The 24,135-nt window shown below is 42.1% G+C and overlaps 9 protein-coding genes across 9 annotated transcripts; 5 read left to right on the forward strand and 4 right to left on the reverse strand.

Moving 5' to 3' along the window:
- Nucleotides 1-45: 45 nt before the first annotated feature.
- N7518_005213 (putative cytokinesis regulator (Byr4)) lies at nt 46-3,033 on the forward strand (the record flags this gene model as incomplete). The annotated part of the gene is made up of 2 exons (XM_057186140.1): nt 46-2,425; nt 2,486-3,033. The coding sequence occupies 2 exons, from the start codon at nt 46-48 to the stop codon at nt 3,031-3,033; spliced, it is 2,928 nt and encodes a 975-aa protein (XP_057042910.1).
- Nucleotides 3,034-5,150: 2,117 nt separating this feature from the next.
- N7518_005214 (integrase zinc binding domain-containing protein) lies at nt 5,151-6,644 on the forward strand (the record flags this gene model as incomplete). The annotated part of the gene is made up of 5 exons (XM_057186141.1): nt 5,151-5,638; nt 5,692-5,814; nt 5,865-5,910; nt 5,980-6,119; nt 6,194-6,644. The coding sequence occupies 5 exons, from the start codon at nt 5,151-5,153 to the stop codon at nt 6,642-6,644; spliced, it is 1,248 nt and encodes a 415-aa protein (XP_057042911.1).
- Nucleotides 6,645-7,362: 718 nt separating this feature from the next.
- On the reverse strand, nt 7,363-8,312 carry N7518_005215 (uncharacterized protein; the record flags this gene model as incomplete). The annotated part of the gene is made up of 6 exons (XM_057186142.1): nt 7,363-7,399; nt 7,478-7,740; nt 7,793-7,998; nt 8,058-8,124; nt 8,181-8,239; nt 8,291-8,312. The coding sequence occupies 6 exons, from the start codon at nt 8,310-8,312 to the stop codon at nt 7,363-7,365; spliced, it is 654 nt and encodes a 217-aa protein (XP_057042912.1).
- Nucleotides 8,313-8,820: 508 nt separating this feature from the next.
- On the reverse strand, nt 8,821-10,388 carry N7518_005216 (uncharacterized protein; the record flags this gene model as incomplete). The annotated part of the gene is made up of 2 exons (XM_057186143.1): nt 8,821-9,823; nt 9,865-10,388. The coding sequence occupies 2 exons, from the start codon at nt 10,386-10,388 to the stop codon at nt 8,821-8,823; spliced, it is 1,527 nt and encodes a 508-aa protein (XP_057042913.1).
- A 450-nt stretch (nt 10,389-10,838) lies between these two features.
- Nucleotides 10,839-12,578, reverse strand: N7518_005217 (U2 snRNP complex subunit CUS1; the record flags this gene model as incomplete). Its single annotated transcript, XM_057186144.1, has 2 exons — nt 10,839-12,455; nt 12,522-12,578. 2 exons carry the CDS (start codon nt 12,576-12,578, stop codon nt 10,839-10,841), a joined length of 1,674 nt encoding a protein of 557 aa, XP_057042914.1.
- A 645-nt stretch (nt 12,579-13,223) lies between these two features.
- Nucleotides 13,224-13,714, reverse strand: N7518_005218 (mitochondrial 37S ribosomal protein mS33; the record flags this gene model as incomplete). The annotated part of the gene is made up of 4 exons (XM_057186145.1): nt 13,224-13,252; nt 13,312-13,361; nt 13,416-13,624; nt 13,682-13,714. 4 exons carry the CDS (start codon nt 13,712-13,714, stop codon nt 13,224-13,226), a joined length of 321 nt encoding a protein of 106 aa, XP_057042915.1.
- A 225-nt stretch (nt 13,715-13,939) lies between these two features.
- On the forward strand, nt 13,940-15,155 carry N7518_005219 (ribonuclease III; the record flags this gene model as incomplete). Its single annotated transcript, XM_057186146.1, has 2 exons — nt 13,940-14,059; nt 14,136-15,155. The coding sequence occupies 2 exons, from the start codon at nt 13,940-13,942 to the stop codon at nt 15,153-15,155; spliced, it is 1,140 nt and encodes a 379-aa protein (XP_057042916.1).
- Nucleotides 15,156-15,465: 310 nt separating this feature from the next.
- Nucleotides 15,466-16,375, forward strand: N7518_005220 (transcriptional regulator family TF; the record flags this gene model as incomplete). Its single annotated transcript, XM_057186147.1, has 2 exons — nt 15,466-15,784; nt 15,840-16,375. The coding sequence occupies 2 exons, from the start codon at nt 15,466-15,468 to the stop codon at nt 16,373-16,375; spliced, it is 855 nt and encodes a 284-aa protein (XP_057042917.1).
- Nucleotides 16,376-16,716: 341 nt separating this feature from the next.
- Nucleotides 16,717-17,657, forward strand: N7518_005221 (uncharacterized protein; the record flags this gene model as incomplete). Its single annotated transcript, XM_057186148.1, has 4 exons — nt 16,717-17,063; nt 17,128-17,286; nt 17,339-17,409; nt 17,482-17,657. 4 exons carry the CDS (start codon nt 16,717-16,719, stop codon nt 17,655-17,657), a joined length of 753 nt encoding a protein of 250 aa, XP_057042918.1.
- Between the last annotated feature and the right edge of the window lie 6,478 nt (nt 17,658-24,135).

Raw genomic sequence — 24,135 nt, forward strand, 5'->3', positions numbered from 1 at the left:
CCTTCGTGTTCTCCGTACACCTTTAATCAATTCGCTTCGCTGATCATGGAATCTTTACCAATCCACCTACGACCGGGTACCGACGAGCCCATTGAATGCTGGGATGATGACGACGACCTGCAGTTCAGCGAGGATATTCAATTTCGCACCGCATCCAGCGCTGGCTCCATAACGAACTCGTCATTTCGGCCCTCTGGGCACCGAGATTCTATTTCCTCTCGACGCTCTGCTCGCTCAGATATTGACTCTAATGCGGGCGATGAAGACTGGCAGGTACCGCTCTACGACAACGATGAATTTGCAAAAGAAGATGCTATTGCTTCGGCCAAGACTGCGGGCATTCCCATTCCTCCAGATATCCCCAAGTCAGCTCTTATTGGGGGCACGATCAAGCGGTTATCAACTCGAAAGACCAAGCAAACTTTTGTTGACGACTGGTCAGAAGACGTCGAGCTCCCAGGTCCTGAAACCCTTTTACATCTCAGAACTCCTCGGGAAACCATATTTCCTGACTCTCTTCGACATTTGAGCTCCGCTGCTACTAGTCCAGTGAAATTCACTGCCTCGCCATCTTGGGATGACGAATTCTCGACGCGTTTGCAATCTCCCTTGGGACCATTTGACACCTTCCAAGACGACAATGATAGCCCAGAAGCTCGTATCCCAACTCTCAAAGCCCCAACTCCTCGATCTCCGAAGAAATTGAACATCGACGATGTCGGCAGTGGCTTCGGTGTTGAACGGGAAGCAGACGACGACTTCAACCAGGATTTTGAACTTCCCGCCAATCATCAACCTCTTGAATTATCCCATCGAAAAGATAATTTTTACGTTTCCAGTCCCACTTTAGAGGACTTTGATCTTGAGTGGTCTGAAGGGAGTATCGGTGTACGAGTTGGTGGTACCGCAAGGGATGGTCGTTCAGTTCCTAGTTCTTCTATCTCTATCGCCAGCCCCAGCGTTTCAAGCTGTCTCACCGCAGAAAGTGAAGACGATGGCCTGGACGGTATCGTCATCCCCGAAGGTCCCCTTGATTTCAATGCTTCTCTGCAAAAGCGACAGGCTGCGCAAGCTGAGAATATCGAAGCGGAAGAGAGTCAGGTGGGCCATGTTTGTTCTGACGCCGACGACTTCTTCTCTGGCCTTGATATCGACAATGAGAAGGCATTTTCCTTTGGAAAACCTGCTCTGAATCCCAACATAAAGTGCAAAACAGAACGGCCATCCAGCCCGACTCGTCGATCTGCAACAACACTCACGTTCACCAGTGCGGCAGGATCTCCACGGACTCGTATTCCACGCTTGTCTGGGCATGATCGGACCCATTCAACCCACCTTGAGACTGTGTCCGAAAGTGGGGCGCCTCTTTCCAAATTTCGAACATCACAATCGCGTCTAGGGCATTCGTCTCAATCGTCAACTTCAAGTCTCCCAACCCCTATCGTTAATCCATCGCCAGCCCCTACACTCTCTGCTCGATGGCTTCTTGGGTCTCGCAATTTCCGAGACGTTGCCCCGGCCCCTGAGGGTAACCCATCAGTTAGGCGTTTAAAGACTAAGCGATCCCTGCCATCGATTCGTGGCTTAAGCTCGGCCGCTTCAGTGGCCGCTTCCCAGCGACCACCGGTCGATCGTCCAGTCCGCCTTCCCTCGACCAGACCTAAAACACCGGTGGATCACCCCGCAACTGATGCGAGGTCGCTGAGTCGCAGGCCACAGGTGCCATTTATGCCGGCTGGTGTATCGGAATCCCAATCACATCATGTCAGTGTGAAGGGGTATCGCTCGTCACGTCGCACAAATTCAGATAGCTCCGGCGGGCTTCTTAGTCCGCAGAGCACAGCTTCTCGACTCTCCCGGCCAACTCGCAATGAGCCGTTCCGTGCTGGGTTTAGCGACACAAGCGCAAACTCTCTCGGTTCCTCTACAAAACGTACAATCACACGACCCACTAAAAGACGCAATTTCGGGGACGGAACAGAGTTAGAGTCATTTGATGACCTATCTACATCGGTCTTGGCAGAGAGCAGGTTCGTCAGAACCCCCACTGGTCGAGGTGCTCCAAGGTTGGTCCGCGCCAGACTCAGCCAGAGCCGGATTGATCTGCCACGTGATGAATCACCTACTCAATCTTTAACGTCCCCACCAAACTCCAAACTGCGCAGTCCGACCCCTAGGTTTGCGCGAGATACAAATGCATCTAGAAATGCGAGGGAACAACGCATTGCATCCATGGCTATTAATTCGAAAGGCCGTGAACCAAATGCTCTTTCGACGTTCAACTCAAACTGGAAGTCCCAACCTGTCTCAAGGATTCCTCCGGCCTCTGCGACGGTTAGAAGCCGGAAAGGTAAACCGAATGCTAGACCAACGTCCAAGCCACACTTGATCAAGCCCATGGGATCTGGGGTGCAGGATGCCAAATGTAAGCAAGACCTCTGATCTCTATTTACACGATTTGCGCAATCTTATTAACCGTTTTCAGCCGTGAGGGGTATGCGTTACAATCCTACCAATTTCCGGTGGGAAGGGAACGAAAATCTAGTTCAGGAATTTGATGCCGCTGCTCCCAAATCACCCAAACCTGCACCGGCTCTCATCGCCAACGTTGGCGCGATGCAGAATGTCCAGACCGTTGGTGGTATGGTCTTCGATCCACATCGTATGTGTTGGCTCAGGGCGTCTCTTGGAGCTGGTGCAGACGAAGACGACGTGTTTGCTGGTTTGGACGACTTGGATGACAAAATTACCAGCGGCACCATCAATGGACGAAATTCTGGAGCCATTGAGGAGCAATTCCCAGCAGTTGGAAATGACGCAAGTGCCGGTGAATCCTCTGATGAAGGACCTATGACCGAGGAATTTGATGTCGGCCCAGAATTCATTCGACGACAGCGGGCGGAGGAAGATAAGTGGAGACGCAAGGTTGACAAATGGGTTGGATTCGACCGAGGCGATCACGACCATGAAAATCATTGGGAATGGATCATCCGCGATTTAGTGGCTTTTGACCACCATCGGGGATCAGCATAGAAGCACGCCAGATTTGACGTCTGCATATCCACAGAGCTTTCCCGGACAGGGGTCGCCTTCTTTTACCCGCATGTGTCCATGTACTAACCCAACCCCCCAATACACGAACTTACGACTTGAAGACCCCCATCGATTGGCCGTGACGATTCGGCCGATGTCATGAATTTATGGTTTTCTCCTTTTTCCCGGGCATATCTGCCCATATCTGACCAAGGTCTGACCACGGGGGCAGATATGCTATGTAACTATATCTTTTGTTTTGAGTACATACAGTTTAATATCTTTTTCTTGGAGAGGAGGCTATTGTCCTTCTGAGCAGTCTATGCCTATCTGTTGTATATTATTTTGAACATTCGGACTCGATACCAACACAGCGCTCTGTTTTCTCAAAAACAAATATATATAATCGGAAAGCAGCAGAGTACATCTGTCACACCAGATATGTTTTGGACTGTCTGCAAGTCTGCAGGTCTGCGAGGGTCCGAACCTTGAAGCAGTCCGATGTGTCTCACCTTCCAACCAAACGTATGTCATCCTGTTGTCCCGCCTTGGTACTTCTCCGTACTTCTCCGTGTACTTTTCTTTTTCCCTTTACATCCACAACCCTGCAAAAGTCCCTTCTCCAAGTGGACTTGGTGAATGGCCACGTCAAATCGAAGCCTCTTTCTCGGATACTCACTTGCATCTCTTCCCATTTGGGAATTCTCCCCCCCAAAAAAATCAAATAAACAATACGGTGGGACAACATAGCCCAGACACAGTACAACATTGACATGACAGGGATTGCCAGCCCATAGAAGACTTCAAATCTCGAGGGCCCGATTCATCACAATTGCCCTAGAGCACTTGTTTGTACATCGATGTACACCCATTGACGATGACCCCCCTCCCGTTTTCTCTCTTTTCTTCCCCGCGCTCTCTCCCTGTCCCCTCTTCTCACCGAATGAACCCAATGGGGAGGAGCTTGAGGGTGCAGAACTTCCTATAGTGGGGATTCTCAATCCATGTTCCTTACCAATTTGCACGGCTACTTGCATGGACAGAGATACCTTTTGCCGGGGTATCTCCTGCCGACTTTGTTTGCGAAGCAAACGTGCAGAAACAAAGAGAGTTTCCCCCCTTTCCTGATTCGAATCGGGAAGATCCTCCTACGCGGGAGTAGAGTTGTTCCGCAGGTCTAAGTATAGGAAATTCGGGGAGATGATCTTCGCCCCCCGCTGTACTTCGGCCAAATCAGGAGAGCCGAATGGGTTTCCCCCCCCCCCCCCCCAAAGTCAGCACAATCTCCGATAGGGTGCCTCGAATAGCCTGTCCACTCCCATATCCTCAACGTGGCTTCTTGAATGGTGGCGCTGATTGACCTCAGGGCATCGAAAGGCAGGAATCCGTATCACCATTCCTTCTGTGCGCTGTCGTATCAGCCTGCTTCCACTTTTCGATACCTTCGGCGGGTCGGACAGAATTGACCACGAACCCCAGTCCTTTCTCACTGCTTTTCTTTTCTTTTTTCGTTAGATCCATGCCGCTATCTTCCCTGCAAGCTTTGCTAATATGCTTCCGTACCTTACAGAGCTCTGTTCGACTCGCCTGGCTCCATCATTTCTTTTTCTCTGTGGAATATTGCTGTTCGTCTTCCAGGGATGCCCTCTGTTGTCTCTGCCCACTATCTCTGTCGCGACATGGTCTCGTGCACTTCATCTTGGGCATCAGCCATGTCAGTCCTGCACTGTCTGTCCATCGAGGTCTTTTTAATAGAATTGCTACCCCGTTTCCAGATGGGCTTTCTCTGAATTATTCCTCTTTCTCTCTCTCTATATCTCACTTTCGCACCGAGATATTATAGACACTGTTCAATTATTTTTGTGATACTTGCTGTGGTGTACCAGGGTACTGTGCCAATTCTTCTTCGACTACACGCAAATGAGTTAGCCAGGTCTTCGTTTCACTATCATTATCATCATCACCTTCCTCGGAGACTCGCTGTATACTGCCTTTTTTTTTCTCTCTATATTTTTTTTACCCCTTCTTATTCTTCTTCTTCTTCCTCTATCTGTTTGAAGGATCAACGTGAGCCGAACAAGAATCAAGTGGCATTCCGACTCAGTGAGGTATCGATTATGAGCAGCTTTACAAGGCGCAACGAAGGGAATGATGCCTACCTCATGAATCATCAAATGGCAATGCCTGGCTCGTACGGTCAGCCAGAGAGTCATGACTTCAAGCAAGAGAGCCATGACTTCAACACGCATGGATCTGGTTCATATCATTTCCCTCAACATTCTTTCAACCCATATGGGTCTCAGTTTGGCCAGCCCTACGGTCCACAGTCGAGTCTGTCTCCGGGGTTGCAGCATTTGCAGTATACGTCGGAACATTCGATTCCATCGATGACAACCCCGGATGACCCTCGGCTGCACCATCCGCCGCAGTTCATGTCCCAGTCGCGCTACCTTCAAGGGCCGAGGTACCTGCCCCGCGACCCGCTGGGTGAATCCGAGATTGAAAGCCAGGAGTCTCATAACGAGGCTACGTTGCTGTCAGAGGCTGTAGTGCCCGCACTTAGCGGCTTCCCTGATGTAAAGGAGTTTGATCAATTGATGCAGAAGTGGGTGATTCGTGATCAACCAGGATGGACTTGATGCTAATATCTCATTCTAGCTATGTTGAGGACCTGTCCATCAAGAAGCAAGATAAAGCGTTGATCTATGCTAAAAGGGCCCGTAACATCAGAACTGTGTTGATTGACCCCAAAGACACGGCGGTGGAGTCTGCTCAATTTCGGTATGGATCTCTTTGGTTCAATCAATTACCTGCCTTGCTAAACAAATCAGGTTTTGGGTCAAAAAGATGTTCAAGCTCCAAGCTGTGGGATCTGATGTAAGTCTCGCCTGTCCCAGCAGATATGATCTCAATCGATGCTGACGAGTAATTTATTGCGATGTAAAGCATAGGAAGATGATCTGTCACGAGGGCAAGCCGGTTGCGATTCGGGAAAAATTGTTCAAGATCCTCACCAAGGCTCATCAGCAATGCCAGCATGGTGGCCGAGACAAGACATCTGCTCAGGTCCGACGGATATATTCATGGTGGGCAAATCCGTGCCGTACTATATATTATGTACATGACATGTCTGATGTACAGCCACTGACTATCTCATTAGGGTTCCCAAGGAACTGATCTCCCGCTTCGTCAAGATCTGTCCAACCTGTCAGGTGCGCCGTGGGGGTTCTCGATTGACGCCACCTAATTCGCGAAGAAGCTCCCCTAGACTGGAGATGGTCTCTCGATCCCCCAAACTTCCGTCGCCGCCAATCTCGCGACGAGAATCGACTTTTGCCGGTCAACTTCCCCTTGACAGGACGCAAGCAGATTATTTTGGTCATTTACACGGTCACGGTCACGGTGGCTGGCTAGATAGTCATCAAAATGTGCAAAGTCGCTCGAATCTAGGTAACGGAGTTCGCTCGTTCCAGGGTCCCATGGGCAATCTTTCGCACTCAATTGCTGGTACCTTGGATTCCTTCTCCACCGACCTATCCATTCCTCCGTCCCAACTGAGTTATACAACGGGATATGTCCCGCACGGGGCTGCACCTCAGCGAGAGTATTGATTGGCCTTTCTGGCCGACTTGTGTGGATGTTGCTTTTTGAGTATTACCAGGGTACACTAAGTGTGTGCTCTCTAAAAGTATACCTTGCCTCTAAAAGTATACCTTGCCAGGAGTCTCTAGATCTTCTTGTGCTTCCTTGTGAACGACAAGTCTGATGGGTGGCACACACGGACAGGGCAAGAAGTTGATTCCCATCCGCTACGGGGTTTTGAGTGACGCCAATATTGAATGGGAGGGAAGGGAGGGAGGGACTCGGATAAAAAAAAGGAAGAACATGACAAGAGGGGAAAAAAACACAAAAATACGCTGAATAATTGAACGACTGAATTCTGAATCTTGCATTGTACAACGGTAGACCAACGACCCGAAAATTACAGAAGTTTTGGCAAGAGGACCTCTTTGATCGGGGTATACAACAATCAGATATGCACATGGTCCGCGATCGTATTCGATATTCGAATGTTCAGTAGCCAATTGCGGGTTAATTGGAGCCTCGTGAGACCATTCCTAAATGCATACAGATTTGGCGACATGAAATCATTCCCAGCGTCGGCGCTTGAGGGGGTGTTGCACGGGTTCAAGGCACTCGGTGCTTGTGAGATAGGCGACCACGGTGTTCTAGGCAAATATAGGAACGAGTGGATCAGATTCGAAACTCCATCTCCGAACCTTTAGAAGATCATCAATTCCTTAACTCATTCAAAAAGTAGACAGGATTTTAAACAGGAAGCGAGAACTTCTTGCCCTTCAAAACCCTGGGAGAAAAAAAGCGCATAGGTCAGTGGCCACATCATACGTCTGTCTTTTTGTTTTTTTGAGCGGATTGAGCTTACTTGTTGTAGTAAATGTAAAAGAAATCGGAGTAAAGCAAAGTTTGGATGATTCCGGCGATAATGCTCACAGGCTGGAAGGAGCGTTGGAAGGAGGCTTCGGTAAAATAGCGGAAGATCCAGTTGGGGATGTAGAGTGCCCTATAGAGTCCCAGAGCAAACAGATAGTGGGTGGTGATGGTGTCCGCTTCCCCGGTTCGTTGCAGCATGAATAGTTGTGGCAATATAGCAACCGACTCCAACCAAATGGAAAAAGTCCAGAGTATCTACATGACGTTAGTCCCGTTCTTTCTACACCGTAGACAGCATGGAACCAACCTCGGAGATGCGATAATCGCGCGGAAACAGAATCGCGAGCACCGCGCTAATTCCGAGGAGGTATTGAACTTTGAAAGTATCGATGTTGGGATCATGTGTGGGTTTGTAGTCGTTGAGCATGAGGTAGATGACGTAGGCCGAGGAACCGATAAACAGAAGCTTGAACGTAGTGAGGTACAGGGAGTCGGTGAACGTCCAGAAAAGATCTATAAGGCGCATGAGTGATTGTGATCAACATAAAGCTGACGGTGACGTCGAAACCTACCAAGATACCGAGTGACAAAAACGAGAAGGTATAGCACCTGCGATTTGAACGACAACCCGGAACAACTCTGCGACGCGCCATTAGTTGCAAGTCATATGTGGCCTTATAGATAGCAAAACATACGCTTGACGTCTTCATCTTCTGCAGAAGCATGAAGATCGACGCCAAATGGGAGAAGTCGGCTTCAATCGTTAGTATATCGCGTTGGTTTTCCATTGGTTTTCATGCCATACCTAATAACCTGAAGATATTCATTGTGCCGGAGACGGATCTGAGTTAGTAGTGAATAGTGACCTAAGCCAGGAGAGAGAGAGAGAGAGAAAGAAAAGGGAGGAAAGGAGAGAGGGAGACGAGTCTGAGAATTGGGAGACTCGACCAAAATAGCTGAGTTGTTGACACGAAGGCAAAAAATGGAAGGGGAACTTCGAATTACTTGCAGATCAGGTACAATACGTGTATGGTACGGGTATATATATTACACAGGTACATACCTTACAGCGAGGAAGGCATGGAGGTACATGGAGGTACCTCTTGGCAAGGCCTTTCGAAGCGGCAAAATAAGTATACATTTGTACCTACAGCGAGGAGGCGGCATCTTAAGTATCTACACTATTTCCCTACATATTTATAGAGCGCCGAAATGCATAATGTCGTCAAGTCGTCATATTGATACAATCATAATCGCTACCTAGACCTGCCCAATACCTTGATAGTAAAACGCCGAGATATATTGACATTGTAGGGCAAACTTACATTTGCCTCGCTAGAACAAGTTTCCACCCCCAATGCTCTCATCGGCCATTCGCTGGAGATGACCTTCAGCTAGCTCGCTCTTAAGAGCACATATTGAGCTTTCACGATCGAGTCGATCCCAGTCTCGAAGTTCCGCTCGCTTGGACCTCTGTGTCTCTGCGATCTGCTCAAGTAGTTTTTCTTTGTCGACATCAAGCTGAGCCAACCGCTTCTCCACAGCAGGATCTAGAAGCGACGGAAGACTCCGACCTTCCGGCATGATAGTACATAGCCCCGCAAGATGGTTGATCCCCCTCTGAGCTAATGGTTGAGTCACACATGGAGTGCCGGGTTGCCGGGAAGTTGGATGTCGGTAACTGCCACCTAGTACCGGAGATGAGAAAGAAGCGCGAGGACCTACTGGTGGAGCTTGTGAAGGTGCAACAGGCCCGCGACGTACCGGCGGTGACCCCGTCCAAGCTTCACGTGGGCCAGGTCCGCGACGAGGACGAGTCGGCGCGGATAGTAAAGAGACATGCGGAGGACCACGATGTTGGTTAGATGGCGGCCTAGGTCCCTGATAAGGTCCTGATGGCGGGAGTGGAAGTGGGCTTGCACTGTGATTTTTCGGTTGAGTCGGGATGTTGCCACCAACCCTGGTCCCACTTGTCTGGGATTCTCTCTCTGGAATCGAAAAAGGCGAAGGATTGCCAACTGGTGCTCGGTCCTCATGATCTGGGCGTTGTTGTGTGTGAGAGGGCTCCGTATCGTAGGTCTGATCCCGGTGCGGAGATCGACCTTGGGGTTTCGACGACCGTTGCAGGGGTACCGGGGAGCGAATCGGCGACCGACTACGAGCTTTTTCGGGAGCCACAACAGGCTTTTCTGTAGCCGGCGATGAACGTCGAGATATCAGGGCGGGTTGTGAGGCCAAGGCTTGTGCAGGTGAAACATCTCGTTTCGCCACATCACGAGGGTGGCCTCGATGCGATACATGAATTGGGCCCTGTGGCAACAAGCCTTCTGGCTGTGCTCTCGGAGAGGAAGCTCGGGGGGGTTTGTCAATATTCAAGACAGCAGGGCCATCTCGTCTCGCGGATCGGAAGACTTGGCTTCCAGGAGTTGTATCGCGCATTCGTCTAGGGCTGTTGCGAGCACGGGATGCGTTGCGTGATCTGCCATCACTGTAGGGCGATTTCGAGCGCCATTTTTGGGGCGGTGATCTGATCCTGTCATCTCTTCTGGGCGAGAATCTTCTTGGTGGAGATCGTCGTCTTTCGTAGGGGGGTGGACCAAAGTTTCTCCCCGGAGGAGTACGTGAGCGTCGCCGGTATGGCGGTGGTGACCGACTCCGTACGCGCCCGTACCCTCGATTTGCTGACGGTACCCAAGTGTCGGCTCGTGGTCGAGGAGGGCTTCGGTTTCGTGGTGGCGAACGCCGGTGACGAATTTCATACCCCCGAGAAGGGGAACGACCGTTTCTCTCGGCGGGACGATAGCTTTCTCCACCTCTTCGTTCATCAAATCTAGGGAAATACTTAGAAACTTTCTTTCAAACCGTTTGGATACGCCAACGAACCTTCTGCGATCCCAGTCCATTCTGGCACGGAGAATATGGATATTAGAGGAGGTGAGATGAGGTTCAAAGTATTCTGGGTTCTCCGTCTCCTGGGGAGCCAGGGTGAAAGTAGATAGATAGTATAAGGAATTGAAGGGTCGAATCGCGGTAGATGGGAGGACCAAGCTAAACCCTTTTTAGAATCAATTCCCGTGACTGTGGGGCTCGATGTATGTACATACCAACACTACGCAAGATGCTTGGAATACTATTTATATAAATCTACAAAGTACTTCCCTTGAAGTCGCATAGATTACTCAATAAGAATAAGAAATTTCATTCAAAACTAACCGTACATTAAAGGCTAGAAACTTTCCTTGCAACCTAGAGTATGAACCAAAGCAGCCAAACTCCAATGCTCATCATGAAAAGAAGCACGCCCGGGAACCCCCAAAGAAAGAAAATAGAAAATCACAGTAAAAGAAGCATCCTTAATGCTTTCCTCGTCTCTCCTCTTCCTTTCGGAATCTTTTTCGGTGCTCCTGTGCAATCATATCACTCAAGTCCTCCTGGAAACCCCAGTTCGATGGATTCTGCTGCTGCCTCTGTGACTCGTACATGCTCTGGAGGCTCTCTTTGCTGAGACCATCGCCAGATTGAATTGCATCCAAGTTGACAGACACTTCAACATCTCCAGGCTTCTTGCGTTTCCGGCTTTGGTCATCTGCACCAAGAACAGGAGGCTTGCCTGTTGTTCCGCTAAGGTCGTAGGCCCTATCACCCCCGAAAAAGCCTTCCACGTTCGTTTGTTTCTCGGGTATGACTTGATAAGCACTCCGAGGGTGAATGGATTCCTCGGTGTCGGTACCACGATGGTGTTTGCGCACATCAAACTCTCCGGAAACATTCTCGGCGCCAACAAATTCAGATGGGACTGCCGATTCGATTCCACTAGGGGTTTCCATGCCACTAGGAGAATGAGCCCCTGCACCCACGCCACCTTCGTCACTTTCTTCTTCTTCGTGTTCGTCGTCGTCCTCCTCGGCTTCACTCTCCTCTTCTGACTCCTCTGATTCGTGTAATTCTCCCCAAAGCTCTTTTTCAACCGGCTCTCCTTGTTGGGCATGTTGTTGAGGCTGTAAAACGCCGAAGATATCACCTCCGAATAGGGGGCGGTTGTGTTCATCGACAGGTGGCTTTCCATAACCTCCAGGCTGGTAGCCCCACGACGCGCCGGGTGGAGGCGGCGCATTGAGGCCGGGGATCTTCAGCGCGGGGTAGGAAGACGGGGGGCCATGTCGCTGCTGGTTGACAAGCCACGGGGGAGGGCCTCCCGGGGTCATACCAAGAGCGTCCTTTAACTCATCGCTCAATTCACCAGGTCGGAGGTGCTTGAGATTGGTCTCGTATTCTTTGCCCTCATAGTAGATTTCACCGTAACGAGTCAGTTCTGGCTTGGTTTGGAAACGGAAAAATGCCTCGTAAAGCTTCTGGTAATCAATGTCCAGCTTGCCCATCTTTGGCTGTACTCTTTCCCGTTGCTTCTGCTTCAAACTTGACTGCTCCTGCTTCTCTAAAGCGGCGTCGCGCATTTCGGATATTCCCGTCTCCTGTATGAATTTTGGGAGAGCGAACGGCGGCTTCTCCACTCCCCGTTTGGATGAGAGATACTCTCGTTTGAGCGACCAGTGGGAGGGTACCGGAACCACATTGCGATGGGCTTTAATGTGAACGAGGAGTCGAGGATCAGAGGCAGATGTATCTGTCCATTCCACAATCTCAGGCTTTCGTACCATTGCTTTGAGTTCAGCAACGGATAGCTTGTTCATTTCCTTCCGCTTCTTTTTGGAGATCTTGGGCTCGCTCTCTTGCTCTTCGTCGGGTATTTCATCACCATCAAAGAAGACCTCGGGTTTATCAGCCTCCTTCGATGAATTTTCGTTCACTGTCTCGTCGAATTTTCCGACAACACCTTTGTACATTTCCCATAGCGGATCGGTTGGGTCAGGAAGCAGGTCAGTGTTGGTATCAGCTGGTGCATCTTGAGCAGTAGCCACTGGCGAAGGTGACAGTTCTCGTGCGATGGTGTTGTCAATGGAATTTGTAGTCTTTGTAGCAGTGTTAGTATTGTATCGGCCACGGCTGAGAGGTTTCGAGGGATATATCTATCTTACCTCGGCTTTCTGGGCCTTTTTCTTGGCTCTTCTGAGCTGGTTCTTGCTCAATTTCATGGTCGCTGGAAGGTTTGGCAACCGCTCAATTAACGCGGTGCCGAGAATTCACGCGGTGCCAAGCGGAGAATATTCCGGAAAGACGTGGCACTGGCAGCTTGGTTCAAGTGCGTGCAAGGATTAAACTCAGCTAGCGAAAGACAATGGAGTGGGGGACAAGGTTGAAAACAAAATAGTTATATGGCATCTCAATTGCCATCACGTGCATTCACCCGATGCCTTACCGCCTATATCTTACCACACTAGGTACAAATCTCACGTGGTCGGAGAGGTTTTGTCATTTGTTATGCAATTCATGACCTAGTTAACTAACTATACTTTATTATATATTTAATATGTGTCTAGTCCAGCTATTTGTATAGAATATTCAGTATTGTTCTAATGAACTAGTAGAGACCAAAAAAAAGGTAAAAAAATGGATAATATTGTACAAAATGGGGGGAAACAAGCTCTATCAGCAAAGATAGCAAATAAGTTCCTAGACAATCCTCACTTAAAGCAAAGGATCTAAATAGCTTTGCGAAGATGTAGTTCACTAGCCCAGCCAGATCATAGGAACATAATCCGGTTATAGAATATATGCCGGTATTGATGTGAATGGTGCAATGTTGAGCTTAGCAAAGCCCTGGAAGTTAAGCAGACAGTCTACTTCTTCTTCTTTGCGGATCTTGATTCTGTTCGAGTCTTAGATTTTGATCATGTCAAGTAACCATTAGGTGTAGGAGCAAATTACCTGCAGCAGTTCGTTTCTTCTTCGGCCGGCCCTTCCCTCGCAATTTGGCACTATGAATCAAATGTTTAGTATGAGTGTATGTGACATGGGACAACAATTCTTACATCTGAATAGCTTCTTCTCTGTCATCTTCGGCTTCGTCAAATGTCGTCAATCCAAGAGGCTTATAAGTGTTTTGTAAATCTTGGAAAGACACAGTCTGCTTAGGATACCAGGCTGCAAGCGCTGGTCCACGCAACCGCTGTCTCAAGATCTTGTTTCCAAGTCGAAGCTGTTGCGGGTTGAAATTAAGAGAGAATATGCGGCATTGGGTCTAGAGGAATTGTCAATTAGTGAATGTCGGCACAGCGCAATGAAAAGGTGGATGAACCTTAACTAGATCCAAGATCCGACTTGACGCCATTTTGCTTTCTCAAAGGTTCAGAACAATCATATGCAAGAAGAAGGGTGAAGCAGCTGTTCACAGCGACTTGGTAGACAGGTGTTATCGAACTTCGGTAGCAACAGAAAGTTTGACCGGTGGTCAGGTGACCTCCCGAAGTATACCGCCTACATATCATCCACGTTTTTATCTCAAGGCGCAAGAGGAAAACTAGACTAAGACTGAACAGGGGCTACAACAGTCGATATGTCTCAAGCCAAAGAGATAGACAATCCAGCAATCTTAAAAAGGCCAGTGGTAGATCTGAAAAGATCATCATCTGTCTTTGGGTCAGATCGCACACAAAACTCACAAAAGCGGCCTAAGGTGAATACCATGTTCTCATCCCACTGAGCGAATTCCTGTTGATTTGAGTGACCTTCTAACATCTACTTGCATAAAGTTTCAACCATCAAGTCGGCCATCGGATACTAAGTCCTCCTCTATTATTGTCAGTCACAGCATGGGCAAGTCCAGCAACCATTCTCGTATGCTTCTTCTACAACGCCTTGTTCGAGAAATATCAACCGGTTCTGATCTCGCTGGTGTTGACTCGGAGATTGTGGATGCAATTTCGAGGCTGGATGACACGTTTCGTACGACGAAGAGTCAATTGCCTTCCAAAGATTCTTCCATAGCTGGTGAGGTCCCAATTTCACGCCACCCAGATCACAGTTCCAAGTCGGTCAATGGCTCGTTTGGCCTTGAGCTCCCCCCTATCATGGATCACAAGCTTGAACTTGCTGTCTTTACCCATCCAGCTCTTAGCAACAATAAAAACACGACCTACGACCGACTCGAGATCCTAGGCGATGCATACATTGAGCTGATTGCAACCAAACTCGTCTGGGAGAGATTTCCAGATTTACCAGCAGGTCGGATATCACAGATTCGGGAGATGCTTGTTAAGAATGAGACACTTTCGGGCTTCGCAGAAAGCTTTGGTTTGGACCGCAGGGTTTCTGTGCCGCCAAACTACAACACCCCATCAAAGCGATGGACCAAAACAAAAGGCGACGTTTTCGAAGCCTACGTCGCGGCAGTCATACTATCCGATCCTGTTTCTGGCTATGAAGTAGCCGAGCATTGGCTAGCAGGTTTATGGGTGCCGATTCTCAAGAACTTGGGACATCAGAAAGGGGAGTTACGCTCCAAGGAGGCTCTTGCTAAGAAGATTATGGGGAAAAGAGTCAAGCTTGAATACATAGAGGAGCGTCCATCAATTCAGCAGAAGGGCGGTACACAAAATTTCTTCGTCGCGTTATATCTCACTGGGTGGGGATGGGACAAAAGGTTTCTGGGTTCCGGTCAGGGTTTGAGTAAAGCAGCTGCAGGTGACGAAGCAGCGAAAAAGACGTTGCTGAACACGCCTCTGATTCTTGAGATCATGTCAGCGAAGGAGTCATGGGAGTCTAACTCTTAAAATCTTGGTCATATTTCACGATTGATCGGGTCGGTTTCTTCAAGTTACTAGATCTCGCATTTCATTTCCCACAGAATAAAATAGCACCCGATGAATCCACCCTTGCACATCTGGTAAATACTTATAATATAAACGGCACACTGTGCGGCTTAAAGACGTTCCTAGGACCCCATTGGCTTCGGCGGAGAATATGTAAATCCGAGATTGATTCTCCCCGAGGAATCAATCCTTCTCACCTCTATCCGTCTCTTGACCTCTACCAGAGACGGCTGGGGAAGCCGCGCAAGCCGAATGATATCTATATCATAGAATGACGAGTATGGAATTTGTCTTCGTCAACGTTCAGAAGCCAAGTGACGCCCTTCAGCTCGCCAAAGCACCCGAGGTCCGATCTCACGTGACGCGTTATCAATGGAAGCAATCTGCGCGTCGAGACAAGCGAACCCGAAGGATCTTGCTAGGTGTTGCACAGGATGTGAATGGAGCTGGATTTCGAAACGGCCTCCGGCTCGATTCTTTTAACCCGGAACCACCGTCGATATTGCCTCAAATAGGCGGACTCCGAGTTGACCCTTTCCAGTCATATCCTATCTCGGGTCAACCGTGGACTCCGCTGCTGGTCGATCACTGTAAGTTACTTTTTGAACTTGATTTAGACAAGGTGGACTTTGTTAATATGGTAAGACTTGATACACATGGCAGTTGATATTCCCGAGCTTGACCTACCTGGAAACCACGGCCTCTTGAGGACCACTTGGTTTCCATTGGTGATGACCGAGCCCGCTTTATTCTCTGTCATTCTTCTTCTTGCTGCATCGCATTATGCCTCCCTACAGGGCGATCCTAGCAGTATGAAAATCGATCTCCTCGGCCTTCGTTATAAAGCTGTACTATCCATCAATCGCAGTCTTGATGCTCGGCAGCCCGAGAATGTACATGACGCTTTGATAGGAGCCATAGCAAAGATGGCAAGCTATGAGGCCATGTTCGGCAGTCTCGAGAATTATAATATCCACATGCAGGGTCTCGCACGACTCATTAGTTTACGAGGGGGTCTTACTTCACTAGGCTTGAATGGCTTGCTCCAGCGGATGGTGATTTGGATTGACTGTAATGCCGCTTTCTTACATGGATCGGCAATGTATTTCCTTATGGATACCTCTGTGCCGGGTGAATCTCCGCCATACCCGAATCCTGGTCAATTTCTCGGGAGCTCGTGATACACAGCAGAGTCTAAATCATTTCATTGACCCAATCAAAACCCCGCATATCCATCGGTATGATGTCGTGATCTCATCTATCATATATAGTTCATGCATTTCCTAATTCGGATATCACATCTAAAGCCCGCCCCACATCTCTTGGTGGATATGCCCCACAGATTTCCGGTTTCAGATAACACATACTAATGCGGGATCTGGGACATATGTACTGTATACTACATCATAGGTCCAGTCGCTGAACATATAAGGAATGAAAACCTCGCGAGGAAAGACCAAATCTCTATCATCTCTGTCAATCGGCATTATCCCCCCAGCTACTTCCTATCTTCAGTACAAAAATGGCTCTCACTGGTAAAGTCGCCCTTATCACCGGCGGTGTCAAGAATCTTGGAGCTGCAAGTGCCCTCGAACTGGCTAGTGTCGGCGCCAATCTTGCTCTTCACTACCATTCGTCCAGTGGTGAAAAGGATGCAGCTGCGCTCAAAGCCACACTCCAGGAAAAGAACCCTTCGATCAAGGTTTCCTTCTACCAGGGCGATCTCACCTCTGCAGCTGCAGTGACAAAACTGTTTCAAGATGTTATTCGTGACTTTGGCCATGTCGATATTGTGGTCAACACAGTCGGGAAGGTGCTGAAGAAGCCCATCACGGAAATCAGTGAGGACGAATATGACACAATGTTCGCGTAAGTCTTTGGAGAAGAACATCACGAGCCCTCTGGGCATAGTTGACTAAGGCTTTTTTTCTAGGGTGAACTCCAAAACTGCGTTCTTCGTCCTAAAGGAAGCCGCTGCTCATGTGACCGATGGTGGAAAGATCATCAGCATTGTCACTGCGCTCCTAGGAGCGTTTACTGGCTACTATACTTCTTACGCCGGCAGCAAAGCTCCTGTCGAGCACTTTACTCGGTATTTTGCCAGTCCAGTATCCATTAAAGTCCTTGGCTAACATTTATCATAGGGGTGTTTGCAAGGAGCTTCAGTCTCGCAGGATCAGTGTGAACAATGTCGCCCCGGGACCAATGGATACACGTGAGTTTACTACTATGAATAATCAAAGGATACGTTTCGTTCAAACGATCTAACATGAGATGTTATCAATAGCTTTCTTCTATCCCCAGGAATCTCCAGAAGCTGTGGAATTCCACAAAGCAAATGGCATGGGCAACCGTCTTACCATGGTAGAGGACATTGCTCCTATCATTCGCTTCCTCTGTACTGATGGTGCGTGGATTACCGGCCAGACCATTTTCGCCAATGGTGGATATACTACTCGTTGATTGAGTCTTTATGTTTTCATGGCAAGGCTCCTGGTTGATCGAATTACAATTGAATGGGGTTGGGGAGGGGGCACAGCCCTATTGTATTTTCTTCCCTTCCAAGCGTCTCTCGATCATATAATGCAAAGGGAGAATGTTTGTTGAATAGAAGCCTCACTATCTCTTCACTGATGATAAATTATAGTATGATATTTTAAAAATGTTCCTGTGTAGTGAGTGCGCGCGGGGCCGTATACTAACGAATAAAGTGAGGACTGTTTTCTATGATACGAGTAGTAGGATACTAGACTAAAGGGTAAAATGAGTATAATGACGAACAAAAGAGAGGCTGTTTTGTATGGTACAAACAGTAGGATACTGGACCATAGGGTAAAATGAGTGTAATTCTAAAAAGGAGTGTTCTCCTCCGAGATCTATCTTAGTATATGTTTATATAATCGTAATAAGTGGCTGCTAACTACTAATATAATACTGGAAGTAAGGAATATATAGAAGTATGTTATTTCTAGTTAATATACCCCCCTAGAAGCTATATTATAGCTCCTAAATTCGTCTTATCTATTATTAAGCTGTCTATCTATTTACTAGATCCTAGATATTGTCAACCAGAAATGGCGCACTTCCGTACGTTCCTTACTTCCAGTGGTATATTAGTAGTCAGCAGCCACTTGTTGCGATTATTTGTTAAATAAAAGAGAGGCTGTTTTATATGGTATAAATAGTAGGATACTAGACCATAAAGTAAAATGAGTATAATTTCAAAAAGGAGTATTTGTCACAATTGGCACTGGAAGAACTCGTACCTTCCTATTTAGGATTATACTATTGGTCGTTCCTTCTTATTTACTCAGGCAATTATACCTTCCTTCTAGGATAAGCGAGGATAGGGCTATGCCCCCGAAGGGGTATAAAGACCTATTTATTATTTTACGTTTTATTTTCTTTTCCTTTCTTCTTTATACTTGATATTTGATTAGTAATATACTTCTTTTATTAAAGAGAACCTAGTATATAATATAATATTAAGTATCACCCTAAACCTAAACTTTCGAAGCTATATAACTATATAGATAATTATTATAATTAGTCCTAGTCTGGTTTTACCCTACCATCCTAAAACTAACTAGAATAGGACTAGCTATAGTTCTACTATAATAGATCGCTGCGATTAGTAAGGGAAAATAACCTATAGTATTAGATTACCTTATAGAAGAAGCTATAAACCTTAAAATCCTAACTCCTATTAGAATATAGGACCTAATTAAAAGTATTAAATATAATAACCCTAAGGAGGGTCCTTCGATCCCTTTTATCTAAGAAATTATATATATAACTCTTAGTAAGGAATAATTTATTAAGCTAGTTAATTAGTTCTAAATAGTTAAAGATAATAACTAGATAATATAAGATAAAATCTAAATCTTAATTATAGAGAATAGAAAGTCTAAGGAAGCTATTAAATAAATTATAGAGAAATATAATCGATTCTATATAGAAAGAGATTACCTTATAATAGAATATAACTAAGCTATAGAAGAATATAATAAGGCTACTACTTATAGAGATATTATTATATATAAGTATAATAACCTTACCTACTACCTTATTCTTATTTAGAGTAAAATAAACTAGGCCTAAAGTAATATATTAATTATAGGAATTATTAGCTAGAAATCTATAAAGATACCTAATATACTAATATTAAAGGATAGAAAGGAAGTCTATTTTAAAATATAGGAAATAGTTATTAAATAGAAACTTAAAGTAAATACTAACTATTACCTACTATTAGTTTACTAGAAACTATATATATAAAGCTAATATAAAGGTAAAATATAGCTATATATTACCCTATAAATAAGTATAACCTTAAATAACCTATATATTAATATAGAAGATATTATTATCTACCTCTATACTATCTTTATAAATCTAAATTATTATATAAAAGTATATATAGCCTACTATAAACTTAAGATAAAACCTAAGGAAGATTTTACTAACTTCTTAGCTAAATTTATATAACTTATAGAGGAAGCTATAGTTATTAAAGAAAACTATAAGTATAACCTATATTTAAAACTTCTATATCTATTATAGAGCTAAGTTATATAGGCTATTAATTAAGAAATAGTTCCTTTTAATACCTTTATCTAGAGTTATTAGAATATATCCTATAAGATTAGTCTCTAATAGGAAGTAAAGGGTATTATATATACTTATATAATAACTATATTTAGAAGTAGAACTAGGATTACTACTAACTAATCTAGTTTTACCCTATATATAAAGTATAAAAGGGCTACCTTATTATCTAATCTATTAGCTATAGAGTAAGAGACTCTTATAAAGAAGGGTTAATACTTCTACTATAAGGAAAAGGGATATATAATATTTAAATATCTAAAGAAAAAGGTAAATATAGCTATAAGTACTATTACTATAACTAACTAGACCTATAGCTAATTATATATAACTAAACTTAAAGAATTAGAGGATAATATAGACCTAGGAAAAGTAATAGCCTAAGAGAAGTCTTAATCCTAGATAGGAAATAAATATTACTATATATACTAGATCTATATAAGCTTTTAGGAGGTCTATAAGATAGTTTAGTATTTAATATAAGATTAACTTATAATAGATATTCCTTTATAATCTTAGTACTAATAGATATTAGAATAGATAGCTTAATATTTATTAATATAGAACTAGTTATACTACTTAGTAAGAAATTTAGATTATATACCTATAAGCTAGACTATAAGTATTTAGTTAAAGGATTTAATAGTAAATTATCCTAACTAATTATATATACTATTATCCTTATATTAAGTATAGATAACTAGATCTAATAGTAGATTCCTATACTAGTAGTAGATCTAGGTAGATATAATATAATTATTAGATATATATAGTTTACTAAGAATAATATCTTCCTTAACTACTAATAGTATTATATAATCTAGTTAGATAAGAATACCCTTTTTAATAAGATAGTAGGTTAGTTAGCTATACTAGTACCTATAATAATCCTTAAATAACCTATATAAATTAAGCTAGATTACTAGAAGGATATAGAATAATATAATTATCTCTTTAAGAAATAAGTCTTAAATAATCTATAGTAGGACCTAAAGACTTAGAAGCTATACCCTATTATAAGGGAGTATTAATATAGATATTAGTAAGTTAAAGAGTATTATAAGATAGTATAAAATCTAATTAATAAAATTAAACTAGTACCTCTCTAAATAGAGGTACTAGAGGAGGAAATAAAGGAAGTTCTCCTACTAATAGATATTAGTATTATTAGCTAGGTAGGATTTAATTATTTATAAATATAAATAGTTATTAATAAAGATATTAAAGTCTTCTAAACCTTATTCTATAAAATTAATTAGATTATTAATATTAAATCTATAATTATAAAGAATATAGAACTTAATAAGATTAAACGAACCCTTCTAAAGGAGTATTATAATCTTATAGAAATATTCTCTAAAAAGAAGTCTAATAAACTACTACTATATTACCTAGGATTAGATTATAAAATCATCCTTAAAGTAGAGATATAGCTAGGATACTACTTACTCTATAAATTATTATTAGATAAACTAAAGGCTATAAAATAGTATATCCTTAATAACCTTAAAAAAGGATTTATTATACCTAGTTTAGCTCTATATACCTTACCGATCTTAATAGCTAAGAAGCTAGGTAGTAGTCTATATTTCTATATAGACTTCTAAAGATTAAATATAATTATAAGGAAAGATTGTTACCTATTACCCCTTATCGATAAAGTACTCTAATAAACTATTGACTAGAAATGACATACTTCTATATATTCCTTATATCTAGTGGTATATTAGTAGTTAGCAGCTACTTATCGCAATTATATAAATATATACCAAGATAGATCTTAGAGGAAAACCCTCCTTTTCATAATTATACTTATTTTACCCTTTGGTCTAGTATCCTACTGCTTATACTATATAAAACAGCCTCTCTTTTATTTAATAGTTATAAGCCTAGTTTACTAGTATATTAATTATAATTAAATACTACTATAGTCTATTCTATAAGCTACTATACCCTTAAGTATAGAAGTACTTTTATTTACCTAGTACTTCCTATCTATCCTCTACTAACTTATATAAGAAAGCTATAGAAAATAAGATATTATTCCTTTATAATAATCCTAGTAGGATTGCTAAATAGGTCTTAAGTATACCTAGAATATATATTATTTTAAGGAACTTAACCTAATAGTAAATCTAGTTTATATAAGTAGAGATAATTACTAAAAATCTTAATATTTAGGATTATATTAACCTAAATATTAGTAAAGAAAAGCAGCCTACCCTACTTATAAAGCTAATTTAATTAAATAAGAATAATAAAAAGTATAATTATAATATAATAAATTAATTAATAATAAATAGCTAACTTAACTATAATAATAATTAGAAAGACTATAATAATAATCTATCTAAGTATAAGATAATTAAACTAGTATTTAATAAAGTCTCTAAGAGAATAAGGAATATACTTACTATTAAGATTTAGAATCTAATAGTTAAAGTATAGGAGACTAATAAGCTATTAACTATCTTATAATTATATTTCTCTTATATAGATATAAAGTAGGTTTAGATTATTAGAAGATAGTAGATAGTTATAGTAATAATATTAATTAAAGATATAGTAATTAATAGTTAGTTAATAAAATTAGAGAATCTCTATATAGAATATATAGCTATAAAAATAAGCTTTATAACTAATAACTAAAATATAATCTATAATTTCTTAATAATACTTAATTCTATTAAGTCTTAATTCTATTACTATTAATACTAGAAGGTTTTTAAATAAAATAGAAAGTATATATTTACTAGTATAGTAAATATATACTATTTAGAATAGTTACTCTTTAACTAGAAGAAGTTATTAAAGCTAAAGGTACTATAGGCTACTTTTATAACTCTTAGTAGTTAGGGAAAAGCTAAAAAACTAGTAATTATAACTATAATAACTACTATAATTATAAAAGGAAAGAAGATATCGATATCTCTCTTAGTTTATATATATAGAGAAAACTACTACTTTAGTATATATCTATACCTAATTAAGGTAGTATATCTACTTAGTTAGAAACCTAATCCTAATATTTAAAAGAATATATAAGGAAAGGTTAATAAATTATCTAGAAAAGTAAAGGACTATATAAACTAACTTCTAACTAAACTAATAGAAGAAGAAGATATAGACTAAGTATATTTTATAGAAATAGATCTAAATAATAAAGATTACTTAATAGCTATTAAAGATACTACTTTCCTAATAAACTTATAATCTACCCTATAGAATTATTAGTTAATTAATTTAGTAATTAGCTAATATATTATAAATAACTAAGGCCTCTTTATTAAATTCTATAAAAAGATAGGAGAGTTAAAGGTTAGTAATATATTTACTAAAGTCTATAGTACTAGTAGAATCTAGATTAAAACTATTAGCTATTATAGCTAGCCTATTAATCTTATATTAAATAATATTAAGTACTTTCCTAGCTTCTATTATAATCTTATCTTAGTAGTATTAATTAAATAAAGAGGGTATAAAATAGATTTTAATAATCTAACTATTATATATAAAGATATAGGCTAGACCTTTATAAAAATAGAAGAGATTAGGAACTTCTTTATATTCCTATATACTAATTTTATATTTCTAATAGTATTTATAATAACCTCTTTTAATATAACTTAATATTTAGTATAGCTACTAGTCTTAAAAGTAATAGTAGAGAAATAGTACTAGTAACTTAGCTATATATTTAGTAAGTATATAGAATAGCTTACTAAAATAGTTAAGGGTATTTAGATTATAAAACCCTTATATATAAATACTAAGAATACTATAAATAACCTAGAGTTATATAAAATATATTAGCTTAGTAGAATACTAAAGTAAGTCTCTTATTATATTTAAGATATAAATTTTAGACTACTTAGTTAGATATATTTTAATCTTATTATATTCCTTAAAGTATATAATAGTAATAAGTAGATCTCTTACTTTTATATTAATAGTATCTAATACTACTAGGCCTTAATATATAAGAAGAAGAGCAGTTACTAATAGATAATTATTAAATTTATCTTATAAATATAAATATAATTTAATTTATTAATTTATATTTTCTATTCTAATAATAAAGGATTAATTAATTAAAAGATAATAGACTTTATAAAAGAAAATAGGATTATTACCTAATAGACTATAGTTAGTATATTAGAATAAAATAGTTTTATTAAATAATCTAAGGGGGTAATTATTACTATAATATAATTACTTCTTTAAGAATTAAAGCTTCTAAAGAACCTTTAGCTAGAAGTAGTCTAAGCTACTATCTATATTATTAATAGATTACTAATAAAGTTAAACTTAGGTAAATAGATTATACCTTAAT

This window comes from Penicillium psychrosexuale, assembly GCF_028828465.1.
Source record: "Penicillium psychrosexuale strain IBT 29551 chromosome Unknown utg000003l, whole genome shotgun sequence".
Lineage (NCBI taxonomy): Eukaryota > Fungi > Ascomycota > Eurotiomycetes > Eurotiales > Aspergillaceae > Penicillium > Penicillium psychrosexuale.